The sequence below is a fragment of the Antedon bifida genome, chromosome 6, assembly GCF_963402885.1.
Source record: "Antedon bifida chromosome 6, ecAntBifi1.1, whole genome shotgun sequence".
Classification (NCBI taxonomy): domain Eukaryota; kingdom Metazoa; phylum Echinodermata; class Crinoidea; order Comatulida; family Antedonidae; genus Antedon; species Antedon bifida.
The window spans coordinates 4,936,706-4,949,991 of NC_136231.1; the positions used below are offsets into that span (position 1 = coordinate 4,936,706).

The following is a 13,286-nucleotide window of genomic DNA, read 5'->3' on the forward strand; positions in this document are numbered from 1 at the left end:
ACACATCCAAAATTATAGCTCTTGCCTCTTGTACAAAAATGAAGGTTTTTGGACGAGTAGTTCTCGAGAAAATGCAATTTCAGTTTACTTTACTTTAAGACTGCTCGCCGGCCAACGTCCGGTGGGAAAGAAGATCTATATACGGTTATATTAGACAACCAACTTTAATATAATATATAATAATATATAATAATATTTGACATAATACATAGGCCTATAAATGACAAAACGCTTATTATGTTAATTTGTATTCGAATTCTATTCACTTGACCGTTTCTGCTTTACAGCAGACTTCGAGGAAATTGGCCACGATCTTTAATATTATAATCAACGAAAAGTAAAAACTATGATTATGACTATGATTAAAACTATGCTAAAATTATTAAACACTCATTACCGATAGATATAATACCAATAATACATTTGGTTAACATATTGAAAATGATTTATGACAAACGAGTTATGGCAAAGCACACGGGCAGTATCCAACAACTGAAACAAGAAGAAAAACAAGAAACAAATTAAATTAAGACATTGAAAATATAAGAGGAATGATTTATATGTCGTTTAGTTATTACTCAAATGATATACAATTTTGAATATTTGTTTTGAAATTGACTTCACATGACAAAAACCTAATTCCAATTGAAATGAGTTAGGGTTTATCCTAATGTTCTAAACCGTGGGCATTCTATGAGAAATAATCTTTCTTTTAATTACTTGTTTCACAGAGTTCTCCCATGTAGCCAGTCGGGCATGTGCAGGCGCTTATATCATCTTCAGTAGAAACACAGCTTCCATTATTCATGCATCCACCGCAATCATCTTGAACTTTATAAATAAATTAATGAAAATATATGAAAATATTTATTACTTTACTTTATGGTATACAATGATGGGATATAGATATTTAGAGCCCTTTATTTAAATTATAATGTATTTTAATGATTGTGTGAAACAGAAGGCATGTGAGAAAATTGGCGAAGGTAAGACATTAACTCCAATTTAACACTCGCGAAGTGGCATGGTGGTGCAGCACAAAATTGCATGTACTGCAGTAAAGACTGTGATTTGATATATTATCTAAACAATGTGAGTTTGAATACTATAATATTTTAAAAGGTTACCTTTAAAGGGGCTTACATACAAGGATCCTGTTTGGAGCAACCGACTATCGCTACTCTCCTTTGATTGTATTCCAGTCATTCTATCCAATCGATGTATGCCACCTGTCAAATCTGTCCAGTACAGATTGTTTTCATAAACTTCAATATCAAAAGGGTGTCCTGTCACATTAGCAATAATTCTTCTTTCGGTTCCGTCAAGGTTAGCTTCCTCAATGACATCAGTTCCCGAATCACACCAGTACATCTTTCCATCTTGAAGATAATGATTATAATTATTATATCAATACTAGATTTCAATTCAATGTCAATAAACAGATTTCAATCTGTGATTAGCCCTACTACATTTAAAAAAAATCCACATTTTTGTAACATTTTATAAAAATAAATAACATGTATAATTCTCTAAAACGCCCCAAACTACCTCAAACAACTGATACTTTTATTTAACTATTATGCTAGTTAGGTCTGAAATAGCTATACAATTAATTAACAATCAAGGTATGGGCCTTATAAAAGTTAGTCCAAATCCAGAATTAGTAGGCCCTTCAGTAATGTAGTCGGACATTCTTGCAAATACGAAACAAATTATTTATACCGTCTCCACAATTAGTCTGCCATTAAGGGCATTTTTGAGATATTAGCACAAAACCAAGATTTATAACAATAATATTGATAATACAAATTTCTTACCGGAAACTGATAAAGCAATTCCACTTGGATACACAAGTCCGCCCGTAACTATTTGGGTTCTTTTACTCAAGTCATCTAATGGCGCTCGCTCTATATTTTGCACGCTGTTCCCAGTATTAGACCAGTAAAGGTATCTGATTCTGATAAAGAATAATTTATCTATATCTATCTAAATATATATATTATCTCTGACAACGTTTGTTTACAACAACGTAGATTCGACCAATAAAAGCAGTAGGGTAAACTGGGGTAAGTGGTCCGGTGGGGCAGCCGGACCACTTTGCATTTAAACAGGATTATATCCCTCTATTGTTAAAGCAGAGAACACAATCAAATTTGCACAAACAAACAGATTTTGTTAGCTTTCGAATGAGGTATTGCATGCTGTGTTCCCGTTAAGAAAAATTGCTTAATTTTACAAAATATTGATTCTAAGTTAGATTTTATTTCATCTAAAATCAATCATTAGTATTTCTAGATTTGTGTGTTTTTAGTTCCTTTTATATTTGTACGATTTTAGCCTTATTTTTGGCCGATTCTAATAGTTTTTTCGTCCACTGTGTGTCGGGCATGTGTGGGCTTGCTTGCTGTTCATTTAACAAGGCCTAGGGGTAAGTTATATTTTCATAATTTTATTTTAAAATTAGGGTTAAGTTTCAAAATCATAGTTATTGACATTGTAAATGTTGTGTCTTCATATAAGTGACAGATTTTATTTTGATAATTTAAACGTAAATAATCGTGATATTAAAAAAAAAATAGTTTCCACACATTTTAATATAAATATAACAAAAATATAAATGCATTCCCTTAAGATTTAATGTTAATATTATTTCAAATTTTATGTAATATTTTGGTGGTAATTTATACATTTTCCGGCGCCATCTTGGATTAGGATTATTTTAGTGGAGTAATTTTAAATTTTATTTTAATTTTAGTTAAAAACATAAATTTAAACAGCCATGTATCTAGTTGTATTTTAGATACATATTTTTAACATAAAATTGTTTTGAAAATGATTTCAGATATTTTTTCAATTATTTAATTGTATTATAAATAAGGCGTCCCAGTTACCCCGTTAGTGGGGTATGTGGACCAGTATTAAATTCTTATATATGTGTATACATTTTCTATGTTTTTTCTTGAACACCAAGTGTTTTATCACAACAACAGTAGTTTACACATTACACATTTGATGAAATATAATTTGTTTTGGTTCTAAAAGTAATGTTTGGTAATTGAAAGTCAGTTTTTATTATCATATTACTTTTTAAATATTTTTTAATAATAATATTTTTCAATTTTATCTATAGTAATTGCAAGGGACAAAAATTCTTAGAAAAATGAAAGAGAAGAAAAAAGAAAATAAAAAGATCAAGAAAAAACAGACAAAAGATTGAAAAGACAAGAGCACATGGAAAAGAAAAAGAAAGAAAAAGGCGAAAAATGCAAAAACAGACCGACCCGTGTCTCCTGAAAATAATGATCCATCCGAATACTGTGGCCACTGCAATGGCTTTTATTGGGACGATAATGAAGATGATGATTGGTGGCAATGTATTGGAGGTTGTAGTTTATGGTTTCATGAATCTTGCACTGGGTTGTATGGAAAAAATAAAGAACTTGCTACGTATGTTTGTAATGTATGTCGAAATTAGGAAAAATTGTGAAATCGGCCAAAATAACAATCAAATGAATAATTTGAGTTCATCAATTGTTGGTTTGAGCACATATTAAAGTTAAACAATTGAAGTACTGATTAAAAGGTTCTTAAGTGAACACTAAAATGTTGTATATAGTGTGTTTTATTATGGTTTACTTTGAAAGTTAAAGCCGGTCCACTTACCCCAACTCGCTGGGGTATGTGGACCGATGACACACCCATAGTTACCTAACACCCCTCCCATAATGCATTACTCTATGAAATTTTTTTTTTTTTAATAATGTGCTAGGGTACCTGTTCTTGCATTGTGAGTAATTTCAAACATTTCCAGCTTAAATTATGGACATTCTGAATGAATAAATGCTTATGTGTCCCACTTACCCCAGTTTACCCTAAATGCCTAATTGTTATACATTATTACTATTTTATAGAGTTGTGAGTGAGTGAATCTATAGTAATTCATTAATCATTATAACATACCCGTTAATAGTTTCTACCTCAATCGCAAGCGGCTCATCTAAATTAGTATCAACTAGAATCGTTTTATTCGTTCCATCGGTATTTACTGTTTCGATTTTAGAATCTGCAGAAATCGTCCAATAAAGTTTGTTTTTTTCCCCATCAACGGCTAAAGCATCAACTATTAATGAAAATGCATATTCTATAGATCTAACATATTAATAGAAAGCTGATATAGAACAGTGAAAATAGAGAAAAAGTTACTAGATAAACATCTAATAATATAGTAATATAGTATAATACATAAATAGTTAAAACATGTTCTTACCTCCATATATATTATTACCAACAACTCCATTTTCGTTAGTGGCAAACGAATACCATCCAATGTAAGGTGATGACACGTCAAACCAGTATAACGTTGAATTGTTCGGATCATAATCAAGAGCCTTAGGTCTGCTTAGTGAAACTTCCTGTATCGGTTCAGTAAAGTGTAAGCTTGTATTCTCAGGACTTATGTTTGAAGAGTAAATTCCCGGAGGGTTGAGGTTGGCCACAAACATTATATCCCCTGTAAAGTAACAATTTTGTATCAACAATAATTACAACTAGATTTTAATTCGTTAAGTTGACCATGATTTTCTGATATTTACTTTTACAAAAATAGTAAGTGTGAATGAAATAGGATTGTTTAAGAAATTTATCCGACATAATGCGATGTACGGAACTTATGTCGAAAGTGCTGATAGTGATTGTAGCAGGTGTATCACGGGGACCTTAATTGGAATGTTTTAATGATAACGAAATTTAACATGAAGCATTGTCTGTTTGAGAAAGAAATTAAATTTGAAGGAAATTGGACATACACATTTGAACTTGATCTAGAAGCGAAATACTCGGTCTTTTCAATGTGGTGAATTATAATGACTAAAGACGTGAACATCGGATAGGCAAACTTTTTACATGAATTCATATAATTCAACAGCTTGCATAACGAGTTTTTGTTAACTTATCGTAATTATGTTTATTTTTATTAGAACAAGAGATTGCGAAATAAAAGATTGAATTGAATTGAAAAATCCAATTAAAAAAATCAGGCGGCCATATAGATCGTGTGATGCGAAAATGTTGAACAATTTTAAATCGCTGAAATGTCCTGAATATCACTACGCTCGTGTAGCAAATATATTCTTATTCATATATTTTTACTACTGCATTAAAGACCAAAATCTTTGTAAACGCTTCGATGAAATTAAGTAATTATGGATTCACTGGTTGTTATTATCAGTGCTGGATCTCAATAGTGATGCAAATAATGATAAGTAAAAGGCTAAATCAAAACGGCGGAACGTTTTTAGGTAAGTCGGTCCGGTTGAGTGGTCGTGATCGACCGTAGTAATTATATAATTTTTATTTAAATGCCGTTGAATCTTCTTTTAAAGTTAGAGGAAATAACTTATGAAAATCGTATATTGTAATAATTTAAATGACAAGAATAGAAATAGTGTAAAATTATTTTAAGGTGTTTACAGTAGAATTATAAAATGGTCTATAATAAAGAATATTAGATATTTTCCGAGATTTACAATTATTTATGATTGCTGTTGTGGTGTTTGTGGTGTTGTATATACAGCTATATAACTTTATCAAGACCATATACATGGCTGCAGTCGCGTGCTCAAGTTAGTGTTTACCGACCAACCGACTGACCGACCGACCGACATAGTGAGCTGTAGAGTAAAAATTATGATATATGATATATATTCTTATTCATATATTTTTACTACTGCATTAAAGACCAAAATCTCTGTAAACGCTTCGATGAAATTAAGTAATTATGGATTCACTGGTTGTTATTATCAGTGCTGGATCTCAATAGTGATGCAAATAATGACAAGTAAAAGGCTAAATCAAAACGGCGGAACGTTTTAGGTAAGTCGGTCCGGTTGAGTGGTCGTCGACCGTAGGCGTATGTTATATAATTTTTATTTAGATGCCGTTGAATCTTCTTTTAAAGTTAGAATAAATATCTTATAAAAATCGTATATTGTAATAATTTGAATGACAAAAAGAAGTATGCGGGAAAAAGTACAATAGAAATATTGTAAAATTATTTTAAGCTGTTTACAGTAGAAATGCTGTTTGGGAGTTGTATTATACAGCTATATAACTTTAAAACTGATGATATAGCATTATTGAGTGAGTCAAAATGCCAATAGGTTAAGGAGACGGGTAGAGGGTTCTCCCATGGTGATCTGGTTAACAAAACAGCCCATGACGGTAGAATTACCACCTATCTGAGGACAATGTTTAGTTTACTAATCCTAAAGACAATGTTCAATATGGGCTACTTACCACCGAAAATGAATCCTACGTGTGACGTCATTAGGTACATTGCAAAAAGTATGAATGCCATCGTGTTGCTTCTAAACAGAAAATACCACCAGAGACTATTATAACACACTTAGGGATGTGTTTTCATTTGATTATGATATCGAATAGTATCAAATGTCGTGTTTTTTTTCCCCCATTTCAACAATGGGATGTATTGCAGTAAAATACACTATATACTACCACAAGTTTTTATCCAGTCAGCTGCTGTTAACTGGATTTTGTTTCACAAACGATACTTTTTTTCTTTCCTTCTTTCCAAAAATCGCGAAAAAGTCTACTAAGTTTCAGACGCGACATTTTACAAACTCGCCATCTGGTCTAACCGGCTTATCTCCCCATCCATATCTTGTCCGTTGGGTTTTGATCGGAGTTCGGGAAGGTGGCTAAATTGGTCGATGTATATACTAAACCACTGCCATGGGGATTAAGTTTTTCGCGCCGCGGCATTAGCCAGCAATGTCCCAAGAGGACATACTCATTAAGAAGCTTTATCATCGCGGTAGCTATAGTTCTAAGGTCGACAGTTTTGGAAATTTGTAAACTCGACTATAATTTATAGCTGCTGGACCCAAACAATGTCTGGGAAAAGAGAGTCTATGAGGGCTCACGGTTGAACGATTTTGGATTCTCGCCCTTTGATTGGTTGACGCGAATCAACAGACGGAAGAATTTTCTCACTTGTACCACCGTGAAGTCACGTTGTCTCTAGAGGGTATTCAGTTGCATGCCTAAAGGTTGAGGTCACACACACACAGCACATTAAAGTTCAAAATTGATCATTTTTAAATGCCATTTTTTAATTAGTAGATTAATATTTGTTGGCAAATAATACATTGTTGGAAAGGTACACATGTCTTCCTTCAAATGCTGTTGAAAATTAGCAGAAATTAGTTAGATTTTGTGTAGTTTTGCGATTAACCTACATATTTTTATTTTGTTACACGTTTCCATGGTAACAAAAACATATTTCTATAAATTATTAATATAGAAAGAACAATGATTAATTTTAAAATGTCGAGCGGCGTTTTTTGTAAGAAATATTTCTTGTTTTAAATATAAATCTAGGGTTTATTCAGAGACTACGACGAGTCGCACGGTCTTCAGACTTGAGTGAGTATGAATCCGATATCGAGAAGGGCACCACCGAAGGTCATGCAATGCAAATATCATGGTAAATAAAAAATTTGCTCCGATCGAGCTGAAACATGGCGGTGGGTGCAACTCGGTATAAGAAAAAACGAGTTAGGTCGTCAAGGTCATAGGTCAAGATGAAATCTCAGAAAATTTAAATTGCTCCGGTCGAGCTAAAACTTGGAAAAGAAAACAATCCTGGGGATAGGGTGAGTATGAATCCGATATCAAGGAGGGCGCCACTAAGTTCATGTAATTTAAAAATTGCTCCGATCGAGCCAAAACACTTTTGATCAATAGTATAATTCATGGCGAGTGTGGAAAGTGTAGGGTCAAGGGTCACACAATTCATATGACTGGATTCATGTTCTATTGAATGCATAACATTTGGGTGTCTAAAAAACTCAGATCTCAGATATCTGAGTTTTCTAGATCTAGAAAATTCAGATATCAATATCTGAGTTTTCTAGTTCCAAAATGGAACTAGATAACTCAGATGATTGGTTGGTAGGTCATTTGGATCATTCCATTATTAATCAGAAGGTAGGTCATTTGAAATACTAGAGTATTATTAAAACTGATACGTTTTCTTACCATGGAGGAAATATACTGTATATTTCCTCCATGTTCTTACTAATATTGTAACATGTAGAAGCGGCCTACGGCTTAAATCATAAAGAAAATACAGTGCATGTTACCGTTAAAATGTAGGCTTAAAAATTAGGTATGTACGAGTTGGTGTGGGTACGAGTTTGTTGAGGTACGAGTTAGCCAAGTTGGGAATAGGTACGAGTTATTTTGGGTACGAGTTGACCACTTCTAGCCTAGTACCCGGGTTAGGCCTACTCTTCGCGATACATCGCGATAGCGCCCACACGTTGAGCCTTGAATTGAGTTTGCTTAGCTAGGCTAGGCCTAAATGCTAAGCCTACATTTTAAAAGGTGCATACTGTATTTCTTTATGATTTAACATAGGCCGCTACTACAAGTTACAATAATTATTATTATTAGTAAGAAAACGTATAATTCTGTACGTAGTATTTCAAACAAGCTACCCTCTGATAATAATGGAACGATCCATTTGATGATCTGGGTTTTCTAGTTCCATTTTGGAACTAGAAAACTCAGATCTGAGATCTGAGTTTTCTAGACACCCATGACATTTAGCTTAGCACGGCCATTCTGGCAGTTATTTTATTAGCACTGTTGTAAATTTTAAAATAACGTGAATATATTAAAACAATTGTATTGTATGAATTCTTTTGAATTTCGAATTTCTACAGTGTCAAATGGAAATAGTGAATAAGAAAGGTCTACTTTTGTTAATAATAAATGTGTGAGGCTTACAGAAAACGAATAACAAATAACCATAGAAAATTAATAACAATTTAATTAAGATTTGAAAAACCAACAAATCATTCAACATAATTGGTTACAGAATTGATTAATCAAATAGATAGGCTTATTGAACCAAGGCAATCTAACAACAGGATGCTGAGTTCCGGGGACCAAAGGGTTTATCTGTGGTTGCGACACGATCAGTTCCACGCCCCTCAACAGACACCGCGAGTCGCGGAGATTATGTACATACACTGTTGGTATTTGTCAAAAATAAGATCAAAGGACTGTACGAGTTCCTATCTTGGCAAGCCGAGCTCAGTGTCCTGTTGTTAGATTGCCTTGATCATATCTCCATGCCTTGATTGAACTAATTGTATAAACAATAGTAATTATTCAATCTCAGATGTACGTAGTACTGTAATTCTACTTTTTAACAATAAAACTTACCCACAGACAAGTTATTTTAAGCTGTTGTAAACTCTACCGAACGAATGGAATCCGTGTAACAAACAGGTAGTTGGTCCTCTTTTGATTCGATTTATTTATGCTTCAGTGAATATTTTATTGTATGGTAGGAAAACTAAGAATAATCTTTATAATATTCATAATAAATGTGTATTAGTACTGACAATTTACCTGACCTAATTGATTGTGAATTTCTATAAAAAAAAACACAAAAACCCCCACAATAATATCTAGAATTCAAAATATGGTTATGCACGAAAAGGTTTTGGGTAGGGCTAGGTTAAGATATAAGATATCGAGTCTGTATGTAAATTTTGTAGGAAAAAGTTGAAATATACATAATAAGATAATTCCACAGAAATTTAAACTAATAATTAATGCACCATGCAAATTGCGATTGAAATATTGTATGATTTGGCGTGTTTCCTAACGATTGTTATGTTAATTTTAAGTCATCCTTGAAGATGTATTGTCCCCCTGAAAAAATAATTATTGAATTTTTTTGTTGAATATACCATTTTAATGTCACATAATTGTTATCCACTTTGACCGAAAATTAGGTCGAGAAAAAACTGTAATTTAAAGCAAAATATAGTCAAATTGGCTGCCAGCCAATATATTTTTGGTTGAATTTAACCATTTATTTTGTCATTTTATAAGTGGAAACATTTTTTTTTTAGTTTTGTTTTTCTACAGAAGTGATCAACTTTATTAAAACTACAAAATAACCTACGAATACGAATACGAATACGAATAGAACTTTATTGCAATCAAACGAAAGATTGAAGTTTAACAAAAGCGTTTCACTCAGAAAAATAAAATGCAATATACAAATATAAAAGACATTCAGAAATGTAGAACATACAATCAAAAAATTAAAACAAAATTACAATTAAAAATCACTTATTATAAAAACAATAAATATAAAATTCAAATTGTTAAAGACATAGGTCTGCAGGATAAAAATTTAAAAGTATTAAAAATGTTTACAAATTTAAAAAATGTTAAAAACTTCAAAAATTTTCAATAATATTTACACACAAAGGTACGGAAGGTCGCGGAAACATAACACAAAATGTTTACCATTTTTGGAATAATCCGTGATTAATAATAAACGTTTTTGAACGGTTAGTTTTAACTCTAGGGATACAGAACTCACGGAGTCTTCTAAGATTATAAGCAGCAGAAGGAGCCTCCGGTAACAAATGATTCAATCTGTGACTGGGGTCTTTGATTTTAACAAAAAAATCCTTGCACAGTCGAACACGGCGGTCTTCTAAGGTAGAAAAACCAAGGAAGCTGCGGGCATCGGAATAAGTAGCATGCGGAAAAATACATTTAAAGGCCCTTCTCTGAATTTGTTCAAGTTGTTGATTCTGTTGCTTCGTAATATTTGATCCCCAAACTGGGGCCGCATATTCTAATATTGGTCTAATGATACTAGTATAAAATTGGACAAGTGCGGGGGCATCCAGGCCTGCCCTCCGCACCTGTTTGAGAAAGTACATTCTAGAATTACATTTACTAATCATTTGATCAATATGAGGTTGCCATGACAAATTATGAGAAATAATTACACCAAGAAGTTTAAATTCGTCAACACGTTCCAGATTACAATCTCCAACATGGAGTGACTCAAAAGCAGTCTTTGACCTTTTACAACTAATTCTCATCTCTTTCGTTTTCTTAATATTAAGGTACATATTGTTATCCTTAGCCCACTGGACAGTTTCGTCAAGAGTGGTTTGGAGTACAGTTGCCCCATCGTTGCCGACGCGTTCATGGATGGAGGTGTCGTCCATGTATTTCATGCACGGCACCCCATCCAGAAGATCGTCGACAAAGATGATAAACAACATGGGCCCCAACCAGGATCCTTGGGGGATACCACCCTTAACGACTGTCCAAGGGGACACTTCATCGCCTAGTTTAACACGTTGTTTTCTATCACATAGAAAAGCATAGATCCAAGAGATTAAATGGTCTTCGACCCCTAAATTATACAACTTATCAATTAATATATTATGGTCAATTAAATCATAAGCCTTTTTGAAATCAAGCAATAATAATCTCATTTCATCTCCTTGGTCAGTAGCATTAAAGCATTCGGTTAACAAAAGTATAAGAGCGTCAGTGGTAGACACACCCTTAGAGCAACCAAATTGATTCAACTTGATTTTATCTTTAATTTGGACCCAAATCATTTCCCCTACGATCCCTTCAATAACTTTCATGGTGGTGGAAGTCAGCGAAATAGGACGCAAGTCATTCTCAAGAACCTTAGGTGGGTTAACCTTTGGAATGGGGATTATATCGGCTGACTTCCAAAGCATGGGGAGAACCCCTTCCCTTAAACTGGAGTTAACTATTGCACTTATTGGCTTGGAAAGGACATTGGCAAAATCACGTAGTACCCACGGAGGGATTCCGTCCGGGCCTGGGGCTTTATTACATTTCACAAGTTTAAGCTTAGACTCAATTGTCTCTGGCGTGATAATTAAATGGGGTGGTACTACAGTGTTACAATCATTGGTTTTTGGTTCAAGAGGTTTGAACTCAGAAATCAGGGACTGGAAAAAACCACTAATTTTCGTGGTAAGATCGTATACGTTCCCGTTACATAATTCATTAGCCATAGTTTTAAAGTACTTAGTACCCTTTCCGAGATTAAGAAATTGTTTAATACCCCTCCACCAAGATTTAGAATCGGACGAGAATAACTGGGCAATACTATTACGATAAAAATCACCTCTCAAAGATTTAGCCATTCGGTTAGATAAGTTTCTAAGTTTCTTATATTCGGCAGACATGGGGTCAATTGCAAAAGCTGCTTGCCGTCTAGAAACGATACCTTTAAACGCATTATTTACCCATGGCTTATCTTTAAGAAGTCTTTTAATCGTTACTGGGGGGAAGTGTAAATTTAAGAGTTCAGAAATGTTCTTATGATACAGTTCAAACTGGTTACAGCATCCATCCATTCGATATAGATCTTGCCATCTAATGTTATTAATGTCGCGTTCGAAGTTTTCCTTGGCACCCGGTTTACAGCTACGTTTTGTATGGTAAGCGAAGACGTTAGGCGATTTAAATGTTCCTACGATTGGGGTGCATACGATGACGTTGTGATCAGACAGTCCTAAAGGTGATTCTTTAGTAGGTGCATTAAAAACATCGCTCATATTAGTATATATTAAATCAAGTGATGCGCGATCTCTAGTTGAAACTTTAACGATCTGTTTTAAGGGATACTTAACAATAAGGTTGTCTCTCATTCGGTTGAAGTCTCCTGTGACGATTATTCATGATTCCGGATGTTTACTACAAATATAATCTAAACTCTGTGTAATGTGAGACGCCATTTCCCAATCATTATTTACAGAACTCTCCGGGTGATAGATAAGGCCGTAGGAGATGTTCGAATATTGTCGCGGCAAACGTTTTGGCCGGGTTGTTATCCACACACTTTCCAGTGATTCGTTATTAAGTTCAGACCAAACTCGATAAGATAGGTCTTCACGAACATACATGATGATACCTCCACCGCTGCGATTTTGCCTATCACGTCGCACCATCGAGTATCCCTCTAACTCTATCAACTTGTCAGGAAACGCGGGATTTAAGTGAGTCTCAGTAATTGCAATCACGACAGGTTTAGATTTCCTAACGCGTGTAGCCAGTTCATCCATTTTATTATTTAGAGATCGAGCATTTGTCATAAATAAAGAGGGAAGAGTCCATTTCCCATTAGAGAGTTCAACTAGATTATCTTGCTTAATCGTTCTACATTGACTTTTCGACGATCGGTGTTCCCCGTTTCTAGTTCTACGTGGTGTAATTCTAACCTTTATTTCTCTCTGTTTTCTTTTTCCGGCACGACATCCGCGGGGCTTGGTTGATGCTATTCCAAGCTCATTGATTCTCATAAAAACATCTTTGGTGGGAACTGCTAAGTTCAGTTGTCCAATTCTATAAAACTCGCTTCTAGTGAGACACATGTTGATAAACGCTATGTC

General features: G+C 33.9%; 1 protein-coding gene across 1 annotated transcript; it reads right to left on the bottom strand.

Annotated features, from left to right (window-relative positions):
• Nucleotides 1–452: 452 nt before the first annotated feature.
• LOC144844996 (low-density lipoprotein receptor-related protein 6-like) lies at nt 453–9,307 on the bottom strand. The gene is made up of 8 exons (XM_078702112.1): nt 9,253–9,307; nt 6,295–6,365; nt 4,268–4,510; nt 3,961–4,120; nt 1,818–1,957; nt 1,128–1,379; nt 721–831; nt 453–492 (listed from the first exon to the last, which is right to left on the bottom strand). The coding sequence occupies exons 2-8, from the start codon at nt 6,353–6,355 to the stop codon at nt 461–463; spliced, it is 999 nt and encodes a 332-aa protein (XP_078558238.1). The 5' UTR covers nt 6,356–6,365; nt 9,253–9,307; the 3' UTR covers nt 453–460.
• Between the last annotated feature and the right edge of the window lie 3,979 nt (nt 9,308–13,286).

Coding starts and splice junctions, on each gene's coding strand:
- LOC144844996 (XM_078702112.1), bottom strand. CDS start 6,355: ATGGCATTCATACTTTTTGCAATGTACCTAATGACGTCACACGTAGGA. Junction 1,958..3,960: donor GAGGTAGAAACTATTAACGG/GTATGTTATAAT, acceptor ATTCTTTATCAG/AATCAGATACCTTTACTGGT. Junction 832..1,127: donor GTATGTAAGCCCCTTTAAAG/GTAACCTTTTAA, acceptor TTATTTATAAAG/TTCAAGATGATTGCGGTGGA.